Source organism: Myxocyprinus asiaticus, chromosome 14 (assembly GCF_019703515.2).
Source record: "Myxocyprinus asiaticus isolate MX2 ecotype Aquarium Trade chromosome 14, UBuf_Myxa_2, whole genome shotgun sequence".
Classification (NCBI taxonomy): Eukaryota; Metazoa; Chordata; class Actinopteri; order Cypriniformes; family Catostomidae; genus Myxocyprinus; species Myxocyprinus asiaticus.
In genome coordinates, this window is record NC_059357.1 from 26575162 (window position 1) to 26602441 (window position 27280).

Sequence of the window (27280 nt, forward strand, 5' to 3'; positions counted from 1 at the left end):
GGCATGTCTTCTGAGACCTTAGCTTTCTGGCTAACTATTTGGCATTAACTATGGGTACCTAGACTGTAGGGATTAAATGAAACCATTATTTAGAACAACTAAATAATGGTAGTCATTACCTCTGATTACTGTTAACATTACTCCGGCCAAAGGTACACAGGAAACTATGGAGACTAATTAAAAGTACTATCTGGATACGGTAGCGTTGGTCGGCCTATCAAGATAGTATAAGTCACTCCTTAACTAAATCAAATAGTTATGACGCTACAGCCACACGTGCATGAAAAAGACGAACGCGTTGGGCCAGCGAGGTAACATTTTTACATTTAAAATACATTGTTTTCAGTTTCAGATGCCATTGTAAAAATGTATTATTCACAGTCAGTCATGATTACTTTAATCAATGAGTGATAGTGTCAAATAACAGGACGGTTACTGAGATTAAGTGAGTAGTATTCGGCTGGTCATGTGATTGTAAAATGTCAGCTCCCATGTGTGGACACTCTCCATGTAGAATAAAACAGCTTTTATAAGATTACTGATATGACTGGATTTTACTATGATTTCATTTTAATGTGAGTGCTCATGATTTCCTACATATATTGCAAAATTACAATTCATATCTTTAGGAGTTAAACTTTTTTATGAGGAAAAAAGTTCTGAGTGCACCTTTAAGTGATAATTTTAAGTGATTTTTGTAATAGACCAAAAAGAGACTTTTCCATGCTGGAAAGCAGTTTGGTTTTCCACAAACATTAAGTCAAATTTATGTAAAGATTATGCCAGTAGCATTCCAATTTGCAGCTGGCTACAGTATTCACAAACATACGCTATACACAAAACCTAATTGTTACAAACATACGATTCGTCATACTTTCTTGTATGCCCCTTTAATAAAGCTAGTTCATCACTTTCATTTACACTAACATAGTGACTGTCCACTCTCTTCTCAAGCCATTGATTAAAATTTACATTAACATAAATTTGGAATAGACTGTTGGCAGGGTGCAAATTGAAGTTTTCTTTTTGTCTGAACAATATTTGGTGCCATCAGAATAACTTGTATAGCCATTTATACTGACTATAGACTTTTTCAAATAAAATCTATTCACATAATTTGAGAAGAATTTGTCCCTGTAAAATGTACAATATCATTAAAATAAATTTAGATTTTTTTAAATGTAAGACTCTTTTCAAAGTAAAAATGAATTCAAAGTCTATATTCCACTGGTTTAGAGGACTAGAGAGATAGGAGATGAGAAAAGAGTGTGAAGGAATGAGGATTACATTAAACGAGTAAAACAGGAGACACAATAGAAACCTGGCAGAGATCAAAGTGCTAAAGCTGGGCTTATGAAGAGCAGCCGTTTCCATCTAACACACACATCAAGTCATAATGTCTTGCCTGACATTTTTTTAATACAAATTAATGATAAAAAGAGAAGTACACTTTATTTATACATATATATATAAACAGTATACTCTGTGGATGAATATTATGTGATCTCTTTGAGAGAAGCTCTTAAGAGCAACAGAAACAGACTAAAGAACATGTGCCTGGCACTGGAAGCAGTTGATTTTTTTTCTTATTGTATTTCGATGAAAAGTGCAGTAGTCATGCAAACTGCATAGCTTCTAGATATTATACATATGTTCTATCATATATGCTCTTTAGTTTTAAACACCTAATTTTACCCCTGGAAAGGTTGATGTGATTGCTCTAAGCTTTGGATTGACCGCCATCAAAAGCAGCTAAGAAGCAGCAGCAACAATGGTGTCCTCTAGCAAATGCATGGTTGAATTTAAAAAAAGGACTTTTTACATGGGTGTCTTCCATCCACAGACCATTTCTCTGTGATGTGTGAAAGCCCCTTGATAACAATAACCAGACTTGTGCTGAACTGCTCTGTATCATGATAGTAACCAAACAGAATTCAAAGATTGTGTGCCCATATAAAAATATTATCAGATGCTTTAGGTTTCAGTTTAAACCATCTAGATTTACATTTGATAGTTAAACTGAATTACCTGATTGCAGTTTATGATATGGTAATCTGCAACAAACCAACAGACCACCCAATTACCCTGTTGCTTTTCCCCTATATTCTGGAGATTTTGTATTGTATTTTATGTGTAGATATTGGTAATTCTGTGATTTTTTTTCCACCAAGTATTTTCAATCCAAAGTGCAATCATTCTAGAACACGTTTTCTGGAATCAGTCATCTGTAATGACAAATACAATGTTGATTGAATGGAAGACATATTAATGTATGCTATTATAACAATCTATTTTACTCTGCATTTGCCTGCAGTTCTCTTGAACAGACAGATAACAACATAGCTTACACTTCAATCACACCCATCTGTGGCATCTGACATACTCTGAATGACACAATATAGCTTTTAAAATATATATAGATTCTTCTTGATTTCATTTAGAACTTAGTGTCGAAATTCCTTGAGACAGATAATGGCTTGAAGAGGCTGGTGTGGCAAGGTTTTGCTGTAGCAGCGATAAGGAGGATATGTATTCTTAGTTATAAGCTTTTAATTTCTATCTCTGTATTTAATGCCTTGTGACAAATGTTACCCAGTCATGTTCATGTTTTAAAATTGGGCTGATGGTTAGACGTAGCCCATTGTGTCACATTTACGAAACTGTCCAAATCTTCATAAATGCTATAACACAGAATTGTCACCAATAATTATGCAAATGCAATATGGCTATCTTAAAAACACTGCTCTGTTGTTTTAAATATGCCACAGAAATTAGATTTCCCCAACAGAACATTGTTCAACACAATGAAGTTCAGTCATTGTGCTCTTAAGAAGCTAAAGCCATTCAATGCCATTTGAATCTCCAATTCTTTTAAGCGCCGTAACCTGATGAAGGGAGTACTAATAACAAATAGGTACTTAAATACCATCTCAGCAATGTTTCTGAGCTATTTTTGGATCCAGCTATACATTAATGAAGTTTTTGCTCTCTCAACAACACATGACTATCTAACTCACTTAAATCTACACTACTTCTGTCAGTACACAATAATGAGCCAAAATTATCACTTTATTCAATGTATACACTGCAAAAAAATTACTTAATCAGTATTGTTTTACAGTAAAATATCTACTTATCCCTAAAACGTTAAACATAAAACATCCCCATTGGATTTGTTTTTCTTGTTTTAAGCATAAATCTAATTTTGTTAGATTTAAACTTAAAACAAGAAAAAATTATTGGCCAATGGGGTAAGACAAATAAATATAAGTCTTAATATCTTAAGTAAATTTATCTTGTTTTAAGGATGTTTAGATATTTTTACAGGAAAACAAGAAAAATACTGATTAAGAAAATATATTTTTTGTAGTGTTATGTAGTTTCAAAGTTTCCTGTAATGTTGCTGAGGCACTTCAGTTGGACTGCACTGCCAGTGCTCACTGATTGGATTGTAAATTTTCTCTAGCCTGCTTGGTTTGAACTCTTCCAAAAGCACCAAATAATCAGATTACACTGTAAAAAATAATGGGACAGAAAAATAAATATACAGTTACATTACCATAAAAGCAAAGATAAATAAGAAAATCCCATTTGTAACTTAGTCCTCAGTCTTCACCTCCTTTCATCCAGTCATCTCTCATTCTGTAGTTGTGTGTTATTCATTGGGACTCTCCTCCTCTATTTCTGGCAGGTTCTTTCTCTCCTTGCGCAGAGTGTCAGTGAGGGGCCGAGCGGAGCTGGGAGACTCCAGCTGTTTGGGTTCATTAGTGTGATAACTGCCTTTATACCTGTACAGATAAATGTAGAGGCCGTACAGGATCAGGAACAGCAGCATTAGAGACACGGTCACGATTACTGTGGAGAAAAAGACAGAAGCCATAGGTTCAATTTGGTCAGAATGATCCGAAACAACGTTACAGCACCTTTTAGTTAAAAAATAAAATAAATATGGCAGTTTGTTTGTCAATCCATTCCATTTCTTGTATGCTCCATGCCAGTTTTTATTTGACACACAGTATATACATTCTGTCTCCATTCAGTGTGTGTGTACTTGCTCAAAATACCCATAAAGTTCATAACCTTAAGCATTATACTTCATGACATATTCAGAGTAACACTGTTCCCTTGAGCAGCACAACAGGCACTACTCCAGCTTGCTCTACAGCCTGTTCTCCATTTCAAAGAAATCAAGAAGTATATAGCTGCAGGCAGAGCTCTAAACCACCAGCAAAGATATAGGGAGCCCCCAACCTAACCCTTTCTCTAACCTTAACCATGTGTGGAAGTAATGCCCCCTTTTGGAGTTGGTGCAAACTCCTTTTGGAGTAACCCTGCCCCTTTATGGTGTAACCCCACCCTCTTTTGGAGATTCCACCCCCATTTGGAGATCTCTGGCCTGCAGCTATACCAACTTGAGAAATCACGATCATTTTGATAGACATCCACTGATATGCAGTAGTAATACTACTTGGTTTATTAAGCATTTTGGTCCCATTTTATGTTAGGTGTATTTGAATACTGCAGTTGAAGTCAGAAGTTTACATACACTTACACAGATTTAATATTAGCAAACTATAGTTTTGGCAAGTCGTTTAGTGCACTTTGTCCATGACACAAATAATTTTTCCAACAATTGTTTACAGAGAGATTGTTTCACATTTAATTGACTATCACAATTCCAGTGGGTCAGAAGTTTACATACACTAAGTTAACTGTGCCTTTAAGCAGCTTGGAAAATTACAGAAAATTATGTCAAGCCTTTAGACAATTAGACAATTAGCTTCTGATAGAAGGTGTACTGAATTGAAGGTGTGCCTTTGGATGTATTTTAAGGCCTACCTTCAAACTCAGTGCATCTTTGCTTGACATCATGATAAAATCAAAAGAAATCAGCCAAGACCTCAGAAAAACAAATTGTGGACCTCCACGAGTCTGGTTCATCATTAGGAGCAATTTCCAAATGCCTGAACGTATCATGTTCATCTGTACAAACAATAGAACGCAAGTATAAACACCATGGGACCACACAGCCATCATACCGCTCAGGAAGGAGACGCATTTCTGTCTCCTAGAAATGAACGTAGTTTGGTGCGAAAAGTGCAAATTAATCCCAGAACAACAGCAAAGGACCCTGTCAAGATGCTGGAGAAAACAGGTAGACAAGTATCTATATCCACAGTAAAACGAGTCCTATATCGACATAACCTGAAAGGCTGCTCAGCAAGGGAAAAGTCAGTGCTCCAAAACCACCATAAAAAAGCCAGACTACAGTTTGCATGTGCACATGGGGACAAAGATCTTATTTTCTGGAGAAATTTCCTCTGGTCTGATGAAAAAATAAAATTGAACTGTTTGGCCATAATGACCATCGTTATGTTTGGAGGAAAAAGGGTGAGGCTTGCAAGCTGAAGAACACCATCCCAACCGTGAAGCATGGGGGTGGCAGCATCATGTTGTGGGGCTGCTTTGTTGTAGGAGGGACTGGTGCACTTCACAAAATAGATGGCATCATGAGGAAGGAAAATTATGTGGACATATTGAAGCAACATCTCAAGACATCAGCCAGGAAGTTAACGCTCGGTCACAAATGGGTCTTCCGAATGGACAATGACCCCAAGCATACCTCCAAAGTTATGGCAAAATGGCTTAAGGACAACAAAGTCAAGGTATTGGAGTGGCCATCACAAAGCCAGAACAGAAAAAGCGTGTGCGAGCAAGGAGGCCTGCAAACCTGACTCAATTACACCAGTTCTGTCTGGAGGAATGGGCCAAAATTCCAGCAAATTATTGTGAGAAGCTTGTGGAAGGCTACCCAAAAAAACTGACTCAAGTTAAACAATTTAAAGGCAATGCTACCAAATACTAACAAAGTGTATGTAAACTTCTGACCCACTGGGAATGTGATGAAAGGAATAAAAGCTGAAATAAATAATTCTCTCTACTATTATTGTGACATTTCACATTCTTAAAATAAAGTAGTGATCCTAACTGACCTAAGACAGGGAATGTTTTCTACAATTAAATGTCAGGAATTGTGAAAAACTGAGTTTAAATATATTTGGCTAAGGTGTATGTACATTTCTGACTTCAACTGTACATACTAACATTAAAACACATACAATACAATGTTTTTATTGTGTAACTACTGTACATGTTATACTGCAGAACTCTCACAAGATTCACATTTTCTGCTACTTTGGTTGAGGTGCAGTTAGGTTTAGGAGTAGGGGTTGGTTCAAAGTGTAACTACAGATGTAATTAAATGCAGGTTCTTTAAATGTAAGTACAATGCAACAACATGCATGTACATAATAAGAACATTGTATCAAATGCTTAAGTTCATAGTAATTAAAGACACCTAAAATAAAGTGAGTCCAAAGTTTTATATGCTGAATCATTCCACTTGACTAACACATACTGTATAGATTTTAGTAATATTTTTGTATTAATGCATATATTAAATCCAATTGAATCCCTGACAGACACACCCACAGAGTAGTCATTAGTATAGAGCTTAATACGCTTACAGCACTCTAGCTGAGCTGTGTGTAAGCGATGGCTTAAACATGAATAAAAATGAATGAATAAAAAAGCATGATTTGAATCACGTTGAGGAATTCATATGCAGGCTGGAGAAGAAGATACACCACTGGCTATCTGTTCAAATGCAATCACAACATTTAACATCTTCTCACATGTTTTTGATTCTCTGTTTTACTGCAACCACTGGCAAGGAGGATTAAATGTGTGTGTGTGTGTGTGTGTGTGTGTGTTGGACAAACAAGAATTACATTTGTTTAGTCTGGAAAAGAGATAACAATTGGACAAGTAATAGCAGAAGTGAAGGAAAGTATGCCCGTTTGCAGAAAAATGAGCAAGGATATTGATAAACTTCTGTATGACAACATTGTTAAGTGTTCGATTTGAAATGTTGTTTTAGACATGACTGTAATACAGGTTCTGTAAAATAAAACTTGTATTAGTAGCGACATAAATCACTGTCTTCTTGCAATACTTTCATTTGGAAAGATTTAATGTTTATTACATGTTTATTGTAATTCCATATGTTAATCAAAATGTTATTATTATTTTTTTATTATTTTAACTTCAGGATACAGATTTTACATTCAAGTTTTGTCCTGTGTTCTGCAAATTAAGGGGATTTTAGAAATAGGTTTTTGCATCACAAAAACATAGAAGATCAGTGTCATTTGGAATACTGTGAGCGAGAGAGACAGGAGAGAGAAGAAACACAAGAAAAAAGCGTGAGGGGAACAGAATATAATATTAAAAGTGATTGCCGTTAAAGTGGGACACTTTCGGATAATTTGTATTTGGTGTTTCTTTTAAAATACGTATGATCTAAATGGCTACATCAGTGTCATCCTATACTTGTTTAAGATAAACAATGCTGATTTTTAGTCATGGAATATATACATAATGATATATAATTAAGCTTAATAATTTGTCCCATTTACCTGTATTCGCGTCTCATAGAATGAAAGTTACAATAACTATATTTTTGCAAACTGAGTTTTACGTGCTTATTTCTACATTTTGCTGTGGTTTTCAGGTGAAATGAACACTAGAGGTGCTACAACAACTGTGCTCATTTGAAAAAACGATTCATCTGATTGCTTGTATTACAGACCCACCACTAGGTTTAGGTGTTGTTTAAGGGTGAGGAGGTCTGTTTTGTTTACCTCTCATTTATCTTTTAAAACACAATTGGTAAGGTTTAGGTGTTGGTTTAGGGTAAGGATGTCTGTTTTGTTTACTTCTCATTTATCTTTATAAACACTATTGGTTAGGTTTAGGTGTTGGTTAAGGGTAAGGATGTCTGGTTTGTTCACCACTCATTTATCTTTATAAACACTATTGGTTAGGTTTAGATGTTGGTTTAGGGTAAGGATGTCTGTTTTGTTTACCTCAATTATCTTTATAAACTCTATTGGTTAGGTTTAGGTGTTGGTTTAGGGTAAATATATCTGGTTTGTTCACCTCTCAATTATCTTTATAAACACTATTAATAAGGTTTATGTATTGGTTAAGGATAAGGATGTCTGGTATGTTCACCTCTCATTTATCTTTATAAACATGATTGGTTAGATTTAGGTGTTGGTTTAGGGTAAGGATGTCGGTTTTGTTCACCTCTCATTTATCTTTTAAAACACTATCGATTACATTTAGGTATTGGCTAAATTTTTAGGTTAGGGATGTACATTTTAGTCATTAAAACATCCATCTAATATTCACCCTTAAAACCTTGTCTAATTATAACATTATTTCACTTGCTTTTGGTGCCCCCCACTGGACATTTCACTGGGAAACTGTAGCCAAATGTATAAAAAAATAATAATAATAATAATAAATAAAGCATGTCTTTTTGGTTTGCAAAAATGTTGCCAGTAACGTAAATTTCATGAGGTAAGGCCGATTCACCCTCTACATAAATTTAACAGACATCTTTCCTTTTTTCTGTTTTTGGAATCCAACAACACAAAATGTCAAATTATATGACTATCTGCCTGATCTGATGTCTGTCTTTCTGAATTTCTCTCATGTGGTGAATTCAGATCATGGTGACTGAGCCCAGTAGCTATAGCACTGAAGATAAAATGAAATAATAAAACAAGTGTGAATGTAAACATACATGTCATCCAAGGTGGGGTCACATCATCATGAATGTAATAGAAGACTAAAAAGAAAGAAAACATATAATCAGATGGTTAAAAACAATCTTATCACATTATAAATTATAATCACCATAACTTTACAGTAAAAACTTTACATTTATTTTAAATAAACTTCCACTTCATACTTGCACTAATAACCTGTTCAAAGGCAAATAAAAGCTGAAGTGAATTCAGGTAAATTGGGCTTATTTTTGACATTGTGATGGCCCAGTTTACACCTGAATTCACTTCAGGTGTAAGCAGACAGTTATAACAAGGAAATTCATGTGAATGCAGGGAAATGTAGTCTTACACAGCCCAGTGAACCAGGGGTCATCCTCCCAAGGGACATATCCTAAGACAGGGGGAAATGCTCCACAGTTAGACTCCACCACATAGCCTTGAGTTGTCACGGGTGGATTGGTTACATTGGGTCGGAAGTAAGCCTTCAGCGGGGCGAATATGTTATAGCGGACCCCTGATATACAGCCCATAAATCCTGGACTGTTGTGCCTCTGAATTTCGTAATCTACACCTCCCACCTCTATGAAGAAGACAGCAAAAATCATATAAATTAAAGGGATAGTTCACCCAAAAGTAAAAATTATCTCAACATTTTCTCACTCTCATGCCATCCGAGATGTATATGACTTTCTTTCTTCTGCTGAACACAAACTAAGATTTTTTTTTAAGTATCTCAGCTCTTTTGGTCCATAAAATGCAAGTGAATGGTGACCAGACATTTCAAGCTCCAAAAAGCACATTAAAGCAACATAAAAGTAACCCATACGCCTCCAGTGGTTAAATTCATATCTTCAGAAGCAATATAAGTGTGGGTGAGAAACAGACCAATATTTAAGTCCTTTATTACAGTGAATCTCTACTTTCACTTTCACATTTTTCCCACATTCTGAAAGTGAAAGTGAAAGTGATCGATCTGTTTCTCACCCAAAGTGATTGCATCACTTCAGAAGACATATATTAAACCACTGCAATCGTATGGATTACTTTTATGCTACTTTATGAGATTTTTGGAGCTTCAAAGGACTGGCCACCATTACATAGACCTACAGAGCTGAAATATTCTTCTAAAAATCTTTGTTTGTGTTCAGCAGAGGAAAGAAAGTCATACACATCAGGGATGGCATGAAAGTGAATAAAAGATGAGAATTTTCATTTTTGGGTGAACTATCCCTTTAAGTACAGCACTTAATTTTTCATCTACAAAGTACTCTTGTTTTTGTTTTTTTTGTCTATTCCAAATCTTTACAGGTTAGGTTGAATATTCTTTTCTTACCCATGACTCTGCCCAAGAATATAGACTTTGGTGAGTCAAATCTGGGAATCTCTCCTGGTATTAACTTCTCAATCCATGGATCCATGTAATCCACCTAGATACACATGTGCAAACACCAGGCTTGGGAGTAATGGATTACTTGTAATGGTGTTAAGTAATCAGGACACAAAACATTAGGTAACTGTAATCCGTTACAGTTACATAAAAACCATCATAATCAGATTTCAGTTACATTTTCAAAAAATTAGGATTACTGTCAGGATTACAAGTTTTAATTTCTGACAAAAGAAATAGTGAATTTTCCTAACAAAGACAGCTGTTTGTTTAGAGTGAGAGATGGTTTAGATGCGCGTTCTCTTCGGGTTCTCTCTCATGACTCACTTGAGTCAGGAGTGCCTCCTACTCTACTGTCACATGCACAAATAACACCTGTCTCACATCAGCACTCTGCTATCGAGGCAAACATCTGCTTCATCACGATGGCCACGGAAGAACATGCATTATTTTCTTGGACATTTCGACATAATTTACTCTTTAAAAGAGAAAAGCGAAACATTAAAGTTCAGTGGAATTTATGCCTTCCAGCTGTGACGATGCTCTCATTATCCAAGGACATGTGAATCTGAAGGTAGTAAGAGCTACACAGAAATCACATTAGTTAGGTTAGCTAAAATTAGTTAATATTAAAATGTGTTAAAATGAGTTGGCCTTAGTGCTCAAAGAAATCCATGGCCCTCATCATTTGGTGGGAGCAGGAATAGCTGCCAATACTGACACAATTTGCGCATCATTGCTGGTATGGCATAGAAGTCCCCTGGTTTACATGGTTGCAAATGTGAACTGTACTATATTAGCCAGGACGTCCTGTGTTGTTCTGTTCTGTATTGAAGCTGAAAAATGACCCCTCTCCCAGGTGAACAGTACTTAAACCTTAATAATTTAAGAAAAAAAAGTTTTGAATACAACAACAATACAAAAATCAACTGAAATAATAACCTTGGAAAACCTGCTATGACTTTCAATCCTTTTTCATCTCTCATGATTTTGCATCCCTGATCATTATTAACAAATCCAAATTGTACACATAAATACCAAATTAATTGAAAATGTGTTTTAAGTTCTTGGGAAAGAAAGTTAAATGAAGAATTTATATGATTTCAATCAATTATTGTTGAGAACAGTTCAAATGTCTGGGTGAGGGAAACATTCTGGCTAATGTAACATGTTCAACACTTATAGTAATTAGGAATAAGTAATTGAAAAGACACAATAAAAGTGTAAATCTGTTTTGATCCATTCTCTAAAACTAGATTTTGTTTTCTTTTTGGAATCAAAACTTTTTTCCCCATTTAAAATCCTCCTTGAACAGAAACATAAACATAGAAATTAGCCATAAACATTTAGCTGGTGATGTTTGACTTTGGATCATGAGCAAGCAGAGGATAGACACTCTCCAGCATTGAATTATGACAATAATAGCAATGATGATGATAATGTGTGATCTACCTATTGAATACAGTTTGAAGTTAATGAATGGTGCAAATACTGAAAATATTGAATTGTTCCACATTAACAGCTTATTTTCTGTTTTCTTGGTAGGGTGCAGTGTCCTTGATCCTTTTCCTTAGATATAATAACAGCTACAACAGTACTCAAAATTTTAATCAAACATGTTCTGTTTGCATTCAAGGCATAATTTAAAGTTCATATTGATTTTATCTTGACTTTATTTACATATGTGCCCTTGTGGTAATCCAAAAGTAATGGAAAGTAATCTGATTACATAACTTTCCTATTTCAGACATTGGATTACATTACAGATTACATTTATTGTTAAGTAATTTGTAATATGTAACAGATTACATTAGAAAAGTAACCCTCCCAACCCTGGCAAACATACACAAACAATATCGATCAATATGGGGTTTTCAGTAACTGATCCTTACATTTTTCATTTGCCTTAAGGTTTTCATTTTTATTCACCCTTGATCTGGTATGATATCCTACCTGTGTCCATATGGTGTAGTTGTGTCGTGTGATGTTTACAAAATGAGGGAATCCATCAGCCATGTTTCTATCAGTCAACTTAAATTTATAGCTTATTATGCCAAGCCGGTACCTCAGTGATAATGTACCTGCAAAAGAAGTTAAATCAAAACCTCTAAATGTTCTCTACATGACACAAGAGTGATATATAATACTAATTCCTCTGTACAATCAACAATGCCTCTGAATAATCTTTACAAAGTAAACTTCCTAAAGCTGAAGTGTGTAACTTCTGTGCCACTAGCAACACTAGATGGAACTTGAAAAATAAAGACTTTTTTTTAAATAGGTTTCCTGAACACTCCCCCCATTTTCGATTGGTTGAGATAATGCTGCTGTCTAGGGTTGGTCGGGATGCTTAAACACACAGCAATGTGCAAAGCTACTGTCTTCACACTTTTTGGAGAAATCAAACTATCAATGGCTTACTTAAAGTTGTCTGTGCTTGTTAAGCTGATATTACACACTTCAGTTTCATCTGTATGCTATAGTGTTTGTGACTGTGTGTACCATCTTTCTTGAGCAGGACAGCGATGTAATCATTGCCAAAGGAGCTGATATACAGCAGCACAGCTGGCGCCTGCAGTGTGCTGAAGCTGAACTCTATGTCATCAGTTGTTGTGTTGTAGCCAAGGGTGAAGTTGTGCCAGTGAGGCTCTATCCAGAAGTTTGCCCACCATGCATCAAAGGAAATCGGCTCTTTACGGATGTCATAGCGTAGCCATGCTCCCACATCAAAGAATGCCCCGATATCTAAAACGATGCCATACAAGGAGATACCATACACATGTTATTATTTTGTCATGTCATGAATACCCCTCCCACATGTTGAGAATTTTTATTTTTCTACACAATTGATATAGACATAGATAAGGAAAAATGCAAATCCTCATTTCAGTCACTAGACCTGAACAGCCTTATATTGGCTATCTATTATACCCCAGATAACTGTAACAGTTCATAATGATTTTATTCCAATACAAGAAGCTATTATTCTGAGCTACTGTAAGTGGGTTTTGATTTTTAGACCCCATGAAATCGCTTGACGAGCTTCGTTTTCTTTCCTGTGTTGGTGTCTTTCCTACTGAAACAGGAAGTTTGGGCAAAACATATCAAAGGGTGCATCCCTTTTTTAACAGCCAAAAGGCGTTTCTTACATCACACCATGAACCATGATTTATTAGTTGGTTGCAGATGGTATTAAAGGGATAGTGCACCCAAAATTGAAAATTCTCTCATCATTTTCTCATACAAATGCCATCCCAGATGTGTATGACTTTTTTTTCTTAGAACACAAACAAAGATTTCTAGAAGAATATTTCAGCTCTGCTGGTCCATACAATGCAAGTGAATGGTGACCAAAACTTTGAAGGTCCAAAAGGACATAAAGGCAGCATAAAGTAACCCACACAACTCCAGTGGTTCAGAAGCGATATGATAGGTGTGGGTGAGAAACAGATCGATATTTAAGTCCTTTTTTACTATAAATCTCCACTTTCACTTTCACATTCTTCTTCTTTTGTTTTTGCAGTCTTCGTTTGTATTGACACCTACTGGGCAGGGAGGAAGATTTAAGGTAAAAACAGACTTTAATATTGATCTGTTTTTCACCCACACTTATCATATTGCTTCTGAAGATAAAGATTTAACCACTGGAGTCACCTTTATGTGTATTTTGCAGCTTCAGAATTTTGGTTCCCATTCACTTGCATTGTGAGGACCTACGGAGCAGAAATATTCTGCTAAAAATCCTCTTTTGTGTTCAGCAGAAGAAAGAAAGTCTGGGATAGCATGAGAGTGAGTAAATAAATGATTAGAGAATTTTCATTTTTTTGGGTTAACTATACCTTAAAGTGGAGGGGACATTGTCATTCTAGAGACTATTTGAGTGGACAACAATCTGTGTAGTGCAAGAAACGTCATTAATATTTTTCGTGAATATTCCTGAAAGAGAAAGACTTTCGATTTTAAAAGTGTATATCTGCTAAAGGTTAATTTTGTCAGCTGTTCGGAGTACACCAGCAGATACAGTAAATTACCTCAAAGCTAACAGACATGAACTTCACTTGTGATTGATTTCAAGAAGTCTTCAAAATCTAGATTAGATCATGTAAGAAATATAAATTATGATTATTTTTATTATTATTATTATAAACAATTTGCATTTTCCATTCACAACTTAAATAAACATAACAGAAAATACAGAATCAAATTATATAAATTAAACCCCCGCCCTGTTTTTTAGAATCTTAGCCCACACTCCAATACCAAGTTTAAAACGTTCTCAAATAATTTCTTGAGAGAAGTTTAAGCTCTGTACCCCAGACTCTGAATTAGCAGGGAGTAATACACTGATGCCTCATGACCTTTTCCAAAAGCAGTAATCACCACTCCCAGAGTATCTGCCGCTTTAGGGGGGTGTATGCTATTCTCAAAAATAGTACAGAGCAAGTGGTGCAGCTGTAAATACCTAAAAAACTGTTGAACCAAATTTTCAAAGGATCTCAACACTCCACTCTCATATAGGTCACCCAGTGTATTAACCTCCCTCACAATCCACTCTGACCAGCAGAAAGGGGACTTGTTAATACATAATTTGGGGTTCAGCCATAAGCTCGAAGCAACATTTCAATAAAGGTCTGAATTAAACACTCTGGACACTTTTGTCCATACCGAGTGCAAATGTGAGAAAACGGGGTGTAATTAAACTTCTCTGGTTAGTTTGATAGAAAGGCTTTGCAATGGTGAAATAGGGGCAAGAACTTCCTGTTCAATACAAAACCAGGGAGGGGCTCTCTCAGGTGGAAGCGACCAATGAGCCAAATGCCTGAGACTGAACGAATAATAATAAAACAAAATCTTGGGTAGACCTAGCCCACCATTGTCAATCAGCCTATGCACTTACTAAAATGTAATCTGGGAAGTTTCCCATTCCAAATGAAGGACTTCGCTATGCTATCAAATTGCTTGAAATAAAAGAGGGGGACATCAACAGGGAGAGACTGTAGCAGGTAGTTGAATTTTGGAATACAATTCATTTTAGTAACATTAACCTTCCTAATCATCGATAAATGTAATGAAGCCCACCTGCACACATCGCTCGAAAACCTTTTTATTAAAGGGTCAAAATGTACTCCCACATCCCACATCTTTTCAGCCGGCGCCCCTTCAGTATGCTGTCAGAGACAAAGCTTCGGATTTAGACCAATTAACTCTGTATCCCGAGAACTTAGAAAAGGAATTAAAACAGAAGCTTATGCGCCACACCTCTGGCCACAACCCTGGGAAAATCATCCTCCTTTCTTATTGCTGCTGCTAATGGTTCCAGGGCAAGACAGAACAGTAATGGGGAAAGAGGGCAATCCTGCCGGGTGCCCCTATCCAGAGTAAAATAATCTGAAATTAATCCATTTGTTTGTACCACCGCTACCGGTGTCTATAAATTAACTTAATCCATCCAATAAATGTACTCCGAAACCCATACATTTCCAAAATCTTAAAAAGATAATCCCATTCTACCATATCAAATGCCTTTTCGGCGTCAAATTAGATGGCAGCGACCAGAGTCTGATCATTCGCCACTGACCACATGATAAATGAATTGATGAAACGTCTAATGTTATCAGAAGAGCTGCGGCCCCGAATAAACCCCACCTGATCTATATGTATAAGAGATGTCATAACTTAATCGATAAGCCAAAATTTTTGACAATATTTTAACATCTAGCTTGATCAGGGAAATTGGACGGTAACTCTTACACTCGCTTGGATCTTTGTCCTTTTTTTATCCCCTTTATTCCCAATTTGGAATGCCCAATTCACACTACTTAGTAGGTTCTCATGGTGGCACGGTTACTCACCTCAATCCAGGTGGTGGTGGACAAGTCTCAGTTGCCTCCACTTCTGAGACAGTCAATCCACGCATCTTATCACGTGGCTCGCTGTGCATGACACCGCGGAGTCTCACAGCGTGTGGAGGCTCATGCTACTCTCCGTGATCCACGCACAACTTACCACGCACCCCACTGAGAGCGAGAACCCCTAATAGCGACCATGAGGAGGTTACCCCATGTGACTCTATGCTCCCTAGCAACCGGGCCAATTTGGTCCCTCATTTTGAGTCACTCAGCACACCCTGGATTCTAACTCGTGATTCCAGGGGTGGTAGTCAGCGTCAATACTCGCTGAGCTACCCAGGTACCGATCTTTGTCCTTTTTAAGAATCAGACTTATCTGGGCTTGCATCATGGTTGGCGGAAGCTTTCCATTCTTAAATGATTACGTATAAACTTCTAGCAAAAGTGGAGTCAGTCCTGTAGCATCATGACTCTTCCTAATTTATCTTTAGTCTGTTTGAGACATTTGAATTATAGATGTTTACTTATCAGTGTAATGACTCCCCTGCTCTTACTCAAGCCAGCACTATAAAAAAAATGCCCACCCCATTTCTTTCCAAATTTTTCCACTTCCTACATAGAAAGGTGCATTTCTTGAAGAAATACTATATCATATTTCTTACGCTTAAGAAGAGAAATAACCTTCCTTCTTTTTATGGGGTGCCCCAACCCATTCACATTCCACATGTAGAGAGACAATCCACTCATATTAAAATTTGACATTTTGACATATAAAAAAAAATAGATTGTGTGTCAAAAAAAGATTATAAAGACCACATTCCAACATTGGTGCAACCATTAAAATCTGAATATCCCCCAGAACAAAATAAACAGAAAAAAGAAAAATGTGCGCATTAACCCCGCACACGACAGCACCAACTGGCGTCCATCCCTCCAAACTTAAACAGTCCATGTACACCTACAAGGACCCCCCCGACACCTTTGCTGTCGGATTGCTCAAGTCCGGTGTTCTTATACAAATTTTGTGAGACAGAATTACATAGCAAAAGATAATCTATAAAACAAACTCCAGCCAATACGCGGAACAAACTCAAAGAGATTCATCCACAAAACTGTCCCGAAGGTGTGCCACTCTGCAAAATAAACTCCAGCCGCTAGGCGGAACCAGCAAAAAAAACAAAAAAAAACGCTCAGTTTCCTCAAACAGTCAAGTGAATGTTCAGTGAGCTGGTCCACTCGGCTGCAACATGAGTACCACAAAATTACTTACTCACTCCATTGACTTTAGGAAAGACATCACTTGCTGTGGGCATTTGAATGTTTTATGGCCATCCTTAGCATCTATTCTCAATTTGGCCGGGAATATCAGTGCAAAAGTGACCTTCCGTTGATGTAAAAGTTTCTTGCATTCCTTGAAATGATCACGTTTCTCTCTTGTTGAATTCACAAAGTCTGGGAACAAGAAAATGCTGTGGTTTTTCCAAGAAAGCCTTCCTTTACTCCTCGCCTCACATAACAAAAGATCTTTACCGGATGATCTCAGAAATTTGGCCAGAATTCATCGGGGCCTGTCTCCCTCTGCAGATCTCTGTGCCGGAACCCTGTGAGCTCGCTCGATTTCCAGCTTATGGCCTGTTATGTCGAGCAGATTCGGAAGGAGCCCATCCAGGAATTTCACCATATCCTGACCCTCTTCGGACTCAGGAATTCTGACAATACAGACGTTATTCCACTGGCTACGGTTCTCCATGTCCTTCAACTTCTTCCAGACATCCTCCAAATCCACCTTGGTTGCTAGCGGATTAGGAGATAATTCCCTCTCAGATGACTCCAGATAATCAATCCGTTTCTCGACATCCCCCACTCTTTTAACCATATCAGAGAACTTCGCCTCCAGGGCAGTGATCGATCGACGTATTACAGCAAGATCCTCCAAGTCAGCAACAATGTTTGTCAGCATTGCCGACATGCCCAGCATCTGTCGGTGCGTTTTCCATATCTCTCCGACCAAATCAACTCCCTGGCTCGCGGCCCGCTCGGGGTATCACGTAAGTGTCTTTTAATGTCTCCAGAGCCCAAGGATTTTGAATTCTTTGACATATTGTCCTCCTAGAACAGTTATGGAACAGAGCGTATCGAATCTCACCGGTTTATTTCATTAAAATTGTTAAAACTAGCAAAGTGCACAGAACTCACCGTTCACGCGTCCGATCCTCGCATGGTGTCACGTGACTCCTCATAAATGATTATTATTAAACTATAAAATCATGATAAGGTTTATTGTAAATTATATTTCAGCTCTAATCCAAGGTTCTGAAATATTCCAACACAGCTCATCCAAAAAAGCAGTTTAATTCACAGAGCAGACAAATCCCTCTCTGTTAGTCTAAATCAGCAGTGGATTTAGAGGCTTGAAGCATAATGTGAAAATAACAGCCAGGGTCTTTCAGTCTGTTAAAACCGGTAGTGACTCTCTTTAACAGCTCTGGATTGTCAGGGTCACCACTTTAATTGAAACTCCCACTGAATTCAAGAGTATTTCAATCATCTTTCATTTAAATCTTTTTTAATCTTTTAAACCTCCTAATCATGGTTTGATAATATTATTAGTATACATGTTTTATAATTGACTTTCCCCAGCTGGAGATGAAAAGATATCATTTTAAATTGGCAAATGTTTATTAGCAAACATCTGTTGTCTGTATTTCATCATGTCAGTTTATATTGGGAAAGAGTGTATTAATTTTCAAATGTGTTAACTCACCTAAGTGACAGTAATAGCCGTCGAAGGCTGTGTTATTGCAGTCACAGGCATATGAAGCATACCCATCAATGCACTGGCCTCCGTTTCGACACGGTATGGAGACATTCAGACATGCTCCAGTGCAGTTCCTCCGTATTCCAGCCCTCTCATCAACCTTCCCCTCCAAATCCACAGGCACCCCGTTCATCCGCAGCCCCCTCAAACAACCCAGGAAAGGCCTTAAAGTGTGATTGGCCGCACCTGAATACAGATCCATTGTTTGCTTTCATATCATCTGCTTAAAGCATATGCTTAAAAAAAAAGATAGACTTTTCATTTTTGGTTGAACTATTCCTTTAATAGGATTATTGAAACTGTCCTCCAAATTCCAGCTCCATGATTCTTACCTACAAGTAGGGGTTGTGTGAACTTCATGGTGATGTAAGTCTGGCCTGGGAATTTGTGTATGGCAGGAGGGAAGAAATCTACTTTGAGACGTGCCAATTTCACATTGATTTCAGCCTCCACATAGTGCCATTCGTTATCGTTGAGAGGTTTAGGAGAGCGGTGGGTCACATTCCTGATGCCGTCACCCACCATGAAAATGAACACCACCTCAGTTGTGGCTGTAAGAGTGAAATTTAATGAGGAATTGGTGAAAACAGAATAAAGAGGTACCCAAGTGTCAAAGTCACTGTAATATATACATATAATTTTAGGATTTACAATTTAATTTATAATCATCACTGCCACTGGACACTCACAGTTGAGTTCTATTCGGATGAAATTCCGAAGGTGATCGTCTGAGTTTTCCAGAAACACTCCGTTAGTGCGGTAAGTCCTGAAGTGAAATGTGATGTCGGCACTGGTGCCAGGCTTGAAGGTAGGGAAGGTCAGATAGGTGGGCTTGGTGATGCCTATAGTGTTCCAGATACTCCCTAACAGAAATTTCAGAAGTATTTTTCTTGAGTAAGTGCAAATATAATGATAGGTGTTTATTAAATTGCTCTCTGGAATACTTGATTCTGATTGGTCAGTCGTGGAATTTCTGTGGTCAAATATTTTTGTATAATGACCACTAAACTGTATAATTGATTGTTGTCCCAGGCAACTTATTTCCTACATAGCTGTGCCTGTTTCATGTCTCTCATACTGTATCACTCTGCAGTCTCACATAATAAAATCAATCCTTAAAACAATATTTCATGTGTACTTATTTATTCTTTTGGTAAGTAGTCATGTAAGCAGGTCAGGCATGATTTTGTTATTTTATAAGACACTATTTATTAATTTTATCTTTGTAACAGCTATTACTCACTGTCTCCGTGGCAATACAGTGCCCCAACACTGTAGCGAGCCTCTGAACCGGTGCGGTTAGTGTCCCCTATGACAATCCTTCTGACTGGCAAGTGATCTCGGAATGACAGGTAGCCCTTGTCTGAGTGCCTAATAAGCCCAGAGATTTGGTGAATTAGTCTTGAAACTTTGTTTATGTCAGAAGAGCCTTTATAAGACCTATATAGGTTTATAATTACAGGTTGTGTTTATCAATACGTTTACTTTGTAATTTATACTTTTGTAGGTTTTCAATAGAATCTCATATTTAAGTGTCAGTTATACAGTCAATAATTTTAACAGGTATTCTTAGAAAATGCAACAAAAAGTATTTTATGTTTTGATTAGTTATTGATTTTTTTTTTTATTCATTCATTCTCTCTAATTTCTCTTTTCATCTCACCATTGGCGGTAGTCGGCATCACAGTTGCACCAGTACTTGGAGTCAGTGCAGGTTTGATTGACGGCACATCCACATTTTCCACTCTCAGGGAAAGCTCCGCCCCAATATTCATGACTCTCATTATGGCGACCAATCCAGTAAGTATAAGGTCTTCCATCTGATAACAGTAGTACAGTATTTCAAAGGGAGAATGGACAATCAAAGGGGACGTCAAGGGGGAGAGAAAAAACTAATAAATACATAAAGATGGTTGCTGACTTACAAGGGCACAGTATCACATAAGACTGAAATACCATTCATTTTCAGACATATACTGCAGACATGTACTGAATTCCATGAACCATTGAGCACAACGCTCTAGTGCGGACCACAACAGAAACTTACGTGGAGTATTGAGGAGGCGTGACTTGTAGCATAAGAACTCAATCCACTGTTCGCAGTATAAGGATGTGTTTGCTAAAGCAGTGACTTCATCCCACGATGCATTTACATACTGGACTTCCCCAATATATGGCCGATCCAGAGTGGACCCGCTCACCTTGGTGTTCTTCATACGGTTGTGCTCAATTACGGTCCATGATTTTTGTACTAAAAATGGGATATGATTTATCTTTGTGAAAAACCATAATTATTAAATTATGTAAAAGTATTGTTCATTGTTTACGGAAGCCCTGAACCACAAGGTGAAAAAAAACAAACACCAGATGACATTTTATTTAGGTGTCTTAGTGCTTTCCTGAGCTTATATCCTAATGTTTTTTTTTTGTTTTTTTTTTCCCTCAGGCAATTATTTTTTCTCTCTGAAATAGTTTTGTTCTCTCTGATTTTTTTTTCTTGCTAGCTAACAATTAGCATGTGGTACCAACCTCGCCCACCAGGTGCCACTGTCAGCAAGCATGTAACCTTATACTTACAAGGTGACAGAATCGAGCTGTTCAGCCATGACATTTGTAGGTCTAATTCGCCATGGTTTCCCTCAGGATTTTTCTATGGGTTTTTATAATGGGGTTTTGGAACTTACGAGTAAAATAAGGTCTGTGGTAAACATTACTTGACGATACGTGAACATAAATTACACAGTCATACCTCAAATGTGAATTCTGAAGCCGTATTGAATTCTATACTTTTTCTTTAAAAATGCACGGCAGCTTAAAAATTCACGTTTGAGGTGTGACTGTGTAATTTATGTTGTAGAACAAAACGTCTACATTTCATCAAGTAATGTTTACCACAGACCTTATTTTACTGATAAGTTCAAAAACCCCATGATAAAAACCCATAGGTAAATCCAGAGGAAACCCATGGCGAATTCTCTTCTGGGTTTGTGGACTACAACCTGAACAGCTCTATATCTGTGGTACTTTATCTGTTGATTTATAGATATATAGTTATAGTATAATACAATAACATGTTTTGCAAATCTAAATCAAGAAAAAAAAATATAACGTTAGACAGTCTTCTAATACATGAAATCCCACAATCAAATGAAAATACCTCAGGTTACATAAGTTTCATATTGCATTTGTTGTCAAGTGAGACAATGGGATTAATTTCTGATTGTTTAATGACCTTCACCACTGGGAATATTGATGCTGCTATTGATATTGCACTTGTTTTTAATTGTTGGCCTATGTAAACGTGCTAGATGGACATCTTTAACCATTGTGACACCTCTCGCTGTGTTTTCAGTGTTAAGGTCCTGTGTTGAACTCTTGATTGAATTGACTATAAATGCCATATGAAACATATGTAAACTGAGGTTCATTGAATTGTGGGATTTCACTTTTCTGATCATTTTTTGCCCGATAATTGTTTTGTTGCCGTAGGACATTTTCACCTTGTGATTTCTTTTTTCAACTTGCGCTTCAGGGCTTCCGTAATACTTAGATTATGTTAACTAATGTAGTTAGCTAATGTTAACAAATGGAACCTTATTGTATAGTGTCACCAAATTATTTTTGTGCAGTGTTCATTTGTAAACATACACATATTGCAGTAAACAGTGAAAGGCTTCAGAGGACCGCTCAGATCTGGATCTATGGTGTAGTTGCCTGACCAGTACTTTCCATTCAGTCTGTAGGCTTCACATGACTCTCTGTACACCGCTGGGACGGAGGAAGAGAAAGACTTAAAATAGAACATTCTTATATTTCACCAACAAAAACATAAATAAAGAGGAATTCCCTCTGTAAAGTATACTCACAGTTATGACAAACTTCCCCCTTGTAGCCTGTGTTGTTACATACACACAGAAAGTCATTCCAGGACTGAATACACCTGCCTTCATGTTCACATGGATTTGGAGAGCACCTGATAAAAAAGGAATGGTTTCATTTCAATTATGGCCCTCAAAATACGACATCTGTCTGGTTCTCCTTTGTAACACTGTTGCTGCATTTGGTACAAAATGAATAAGGTTTTGCAAGTGACAATAATGTTAGGTAAATTAATTTGACAGTTAACTTGTAAGATCAAACCCAGAATACTAATTGGATTTCTCATTATTGCATATATGTACCTTTTATCTTATCATTTATATCAGTTATTTTAATTAGCATGGATATTTGCCCTTCGTGAAGCCTTGTTTCTTCTTATTGAAACTTTATGAAACTCCTTGACATTTATATGGTCTGATTATGTTACCATTTCATTACTGTTTGGTCTTTTTTGACAACAATTCACATTATCATTATTGTTTTGTCTGGCCTCATTTGACAACAGCCTTTTACCGACTATGATATTAGACTTTGGATTAAGAAGACATAAACACCTCACACACACACCTATCAGTGATCCCGCAAGTGCCCAGCAGCACTTCAGCGTATCTGCCCCATTTCCTCTGCAGCATGACATCTATATCCACCGGCTCATCATCTATAAAGATCTGCTGCATGCAGCCGTGGAAGCGAGACAGCTTGGTAACGCAGCGAACCGTGTTATTGGTTTTGGGACAACCTGCAGCAGAGCCAGCACATCAAATATATTCATGATCTCATTATCTGTGCAGCTATACAGCATTGAATACATTCTCATTTAGTATAGATTATGAACATTTTGACAGTAATTATGTTATTAGATGTGCTTTTTATCAATGAATATATTTAACTTTTTATCATCAATATGAATATATCATGCAAATTATTGTTAGATGGTAATACCACGGTACTTCGATATGGTACTCAAAGATGATAACCATATTCGTGTACCATGCTATTAACAGCTACTTCAAAGAATCTTAACATGGTCTTACCATAGAATCACGTCCAAAACACAAAACATGGTAAGAACATGGTACATTTTTTTAGTGTAGTGCTGTGGCATTCAGCCTATAAGATCACACTTCTTATATTCTGCATTCTATCACTCACCACCAAAGAAGTAGCGGTCTCCTGTGCGAACTGTGAAGGGGTTGGTGATCTTTAACGGTGAACTCTCGTCCTCATCAATAGTGATGGTTAGCAAGTTGTCTTTGGCAGTCAGGTCAACCGTGTGCCAGAAGCCATCGTTTAGACGGTACCCTTGGAAAAGACCCAACAGGATAATCTTTAGATAATTTGTAATCTTTTTGGTCCAGTTTTGGTCTTGATAAATGTGTCCAAGACTAATGTTTTGGGGCAACCTAAACAGTTACATTTACTTTTCTTTTTCTAACTTAGCTGATGCATCCTTCCTAAAGTGAAAAATAATATAGAGTATACTGTAAATTCACATTCAACTGTACCCTAATAGACATACAGACAGGCTAAAATTACTAACTAATATTATGAACACAATGTTAATCTGATCTTAAGTCATACCTGCAGCAAAGCGTAATCTCTTGTTCCCAGGTTGCATAAGAGTGACGTTGACCTGTCCTTCACTCAGTCCCAGCTCCAGAGAGCCCAAATCATCTGCAAACCTGGTGAACATCAGCAGCCCTGTGTAGTCCCAGGAGCGGAACTTAAACTTCACCGCCAGACGGTTTTTCCGGAAGAACCCAGGCAGCTGCAGGTAGTTGTTGGGCCCTGCAAAGGTCATGGGCTTCCAGAGGAGGTCACGGCATGTATAATGCATCTTTGTCTGAAAAAGAAAAATGACAGAAAGAATGGAAAAGCAAAATATAAAAAAAATATATTTTTTTGACAATAGCAATACATTGGGCCTCCGAAAGGGACATCTTATGTGAGTATAACATTATTATAACTATAATATGGGTTTTTCAATAGCTGATGCTGAAACCTATTTAGAAAGCAGCGTGGTTAATGGCTGATATAATGCTGATATATTATACAATTTAATGATAGCAAATGAGACACAACATTGTGGAAATTAAATCATTTCATACAATATTGATTCCAAAATTCACTTATAAATATTTGCGTTTGAAAAGAAATGAGATTATTCATAGACATGGCTGTTGGTAGATATGTCTATCACAATTATTTACCTATTGTTGAGTGGTTGCATTTTAGGAAAACTCACATACCTTTTTAGGAGCAAGTCGAATTTCAGGCTCCTGGTATTTTGTATTGTAGATTATATTGATTCCATTGATAAAGATGTTCTCCATGCAGCCACGGAAGTTTACCTTACCAGGGAGGTGGGGCACATCTTTCTCAATCACCCCGCCAACATAAATCTAAAGAGGAATTGGACATTGTCAGGATTTAAAGGGATAGTTCACCCAAAAATGAAAATTCTATGATCATTTACTCACCCTCATGCCAACCCAGATGTGTATTACTTTCTTTCTTCTTCTGAACACAAACAAATATTTTTAGAAGAATATTTAAGCTCTGTAGGTCCATACAATTCAAGTGAAAAGTGGCCAGAACTTTGAAGGTCCAAAAAGCACATAAATGCAGCATAAAAGTAATCCATATAACTCCAGTGGTTAAATCCATATCTTCAGAAGTGATATGATAAGTGTGGGTGAGAACCAGATCAATATTTAAGTCCTTTTTTAATACCAATCTCCACTTTCACTTTCACATTCTTCTTATTTTGTTTTTGGCAATTCGCATTCTTCACGCATATCACCACCTACTGGGCATGGAGGAGCATTAATAGTAAAAAAGGACTTAAATATTGATCTGTTGCTCACCCACACCTATCATATCACTTCTGAAGACATAGATTTAACCACTGGAGTGTTATGGATTACTTTTACGCGGCCTTTATGTGAATGAGCTTCAAAATGTTGATACCCATTCACTTGCATTGTTCAGCAGAAGAAAGTCATACGCATCTGGGATGGCATGAGGGTGAGTAAATGATGAGAGAATTTTCATTTTTGGATGAACTAACTGATTAAATCAACAGATAATAGCTGCAATAAATAAGGTAACACAAAACGATTCTTGCTCATGTTTCAGACAATTTAGCGGATCCTAATTTAGCTGACTATTTTTTTGTCAAATCTTTATGTCTTTATTTCTGTTCATCACTCCATTATTTTCATCTTTAACTGAGGCATAGATAAAAGTTAATTTCCTTGTATATTTCATTCTTCATTTGTTCAAGTCAAATGTGAGTCATCTGAAATTTATCAGTAGTGATATGTTATAAAGTGTGTGAGAATTGTAAATATGTTGAATCCACCATTAGGCTTTTTCACCTGTTTGTCCAGATCGAGGTATTGGAACTCTCCATTCAGGATGGTGGTTTCAGTCTGACTGTCCAGGGTGAAGTTAACCTCTCGGCCGTAGCGTTTGATGGTGACGTAGTGCCAGTGCTGGGTGTCCAATAGATTGCCCAGCCTCATTGTGGTCATGCCATTTGTGTTGTGAACCGTGCTGCTCCCTTAAGTAGATCAGAAAGGTCATCGTTACCATAAGATTAGCTTGGTTTGTCTAACCCCAATTATATAGTCCTACATTTACAGTATATCGCTGGCCATACTTGATTCCAAATCCCTCAAATTTAAAAAGTCTCTCTCCTAAGAGTTTGAACTCTCCTAACTTTAACTATGTAAAACATAGTGTAGCCTTGTTATCATTACCCAGGCTAATGTGTAAGTAGAGCCGTCCAGTCTTCAGCTCTAGAGTGACTGAGTCTCCCTGAAGGCCCTCACTGTGCAGAAGAATGCCATCCTTCTCCAGGGTCTTAAAGTTCAAAGCGTAGTGGTCCTGAAGTGTCCTCATCCGGCCTCTTGGGAATGAGTATGCCACCATGTCATCCCCCTCAAACTGCATCACATATGAGTCTGTTAGGGTCAAAGGTCAAGAGGATGGAGAGGATTGTCAAAGACTGTATTAGAAGATTTTATTTATCCAAAATTGAGCATGAAATAGACAAGCTCCTGTATCTGGCAAACGGCTTTCTTTCTAGCCATGCAAAACAGATTAAAAAGGTTTTGTGCTGATTGGCATGTGAAACAGCTGTGCTAAGCTGCTTTATGGACTACGTGATTATGAACAGTACTTTGATAAAATTTTATTGAACCAAATGCATTTGGATTCAGCAAGGGAGACCATCCATGTCTCCACACAGTGCCCTTGCACAAAACAGCATATTGGCAGTACCTATTTACATGGATATTGAATTTACACATCAATTTTCAATTTTCCCGTTGGCCTTTTTGTGGCTTTTGTGGCTTTAGATAGTTTTAAAACAAACTCAAAGTTGCTTTACTGTTGATGTTCAGTCATGACATCAATTTGTAGGCCAACTCAGATGGCTAAATTGCCATGACTTTGTTTTTTTAGAGATGGGTTTTTAGAAGAGCGGATTTCGATTTTATGAATAACCATCAATCTTGAAACTACTAGTTTTTTTTCTTCTTTTTTTTCTAAAATGTACTGTAAGTTCCTAAAAAGTTGCTATATTATGGCTACAACTACAACAATTATGTGAGTTTCATGTTTGAACAATCAGAAAATCGCTATATTCCTTATGTAGCAACTTGTTAACTTTCTTTTCTTTCTTTTTTTAAACAGTGGTTTC

The 27280-nt window shown here is 37.1% G+C and overlaps 1 protein-coding gene across 1 annotated transcript in view; it reads right to left on the reverse strand.

Moving 5' to 3' along the window:
• Window positions 1–1399: 1399 nt before the first annotated feature.
• Window positions 1400–27280, reverse strand: part of LOC127451123 (contactin-associated protein 1-like) — a 35505-nt gene continuing 9624 nt past the window's right edge. Inside the window, exons 5-24 of the mRNA XM_051715562.1 lie at window positions 26337–26540; window positions 25953–26137; window positions 24822–24974; window positions 24154–24415; window positions 23725–23874; window positions 23140–23311; window positions 22560–22666; window positions 22342–22461; window positions 20741–20944; window positions 20357–20513; window positions 19937–20064; window positions 19383–19556; window positions 19026–19244; window positions 18640–18879; window positions 12529–12771; window positions 11980–12107; window positions 9973–10066; window positions 8989–9219; window positions 8654–8698; window positions 1400–3855 (exon numbers count right to left, since the gene is read on the reverse strand). Of these exons, the coding sequence (XP_051571522.1) occupies window positions 3656–3855; window positions 8654–8698; window positions 8989–9219; window positions 9973–10066; window positions 11980–12107; window positions 12529–12771; window positions 18640–18879; window positions 19026–19244; window positions 19383–19556; window positions 19937–20064; window positions 20357–20513; window positions 20741–20944; window positions 22342–22461; window positions 22560–22666; window positions 23140–23311; window positions 23725–23874; window positions 24154–24415; window positions 24822–24974; window positions 25953–26137; window positions 26337–26540 (3416 nt within the window). The 3' untranslated portion in view covers window positions 1400–3655. The remainder of the gene's footprint in view (window positions 3856–8653; window positions 8699–8988; window positions 9220–9972; window positions 10067–11979; window positions 12108–12528; window positions 12772–18639; window positions 18880–19025; window positions 19245–19382; window positions 19557–19936; window positions 20065–20356; window positions 20514–20740; window positions 20945–22341; window positions 22462–22559; window positions 22667–23139; window positions 23312–23724; window positions 23875–24153; window positions 24416–24821; window positions 24975–25952; window positions 26138–26336; window positions 26541–27280) is intronic.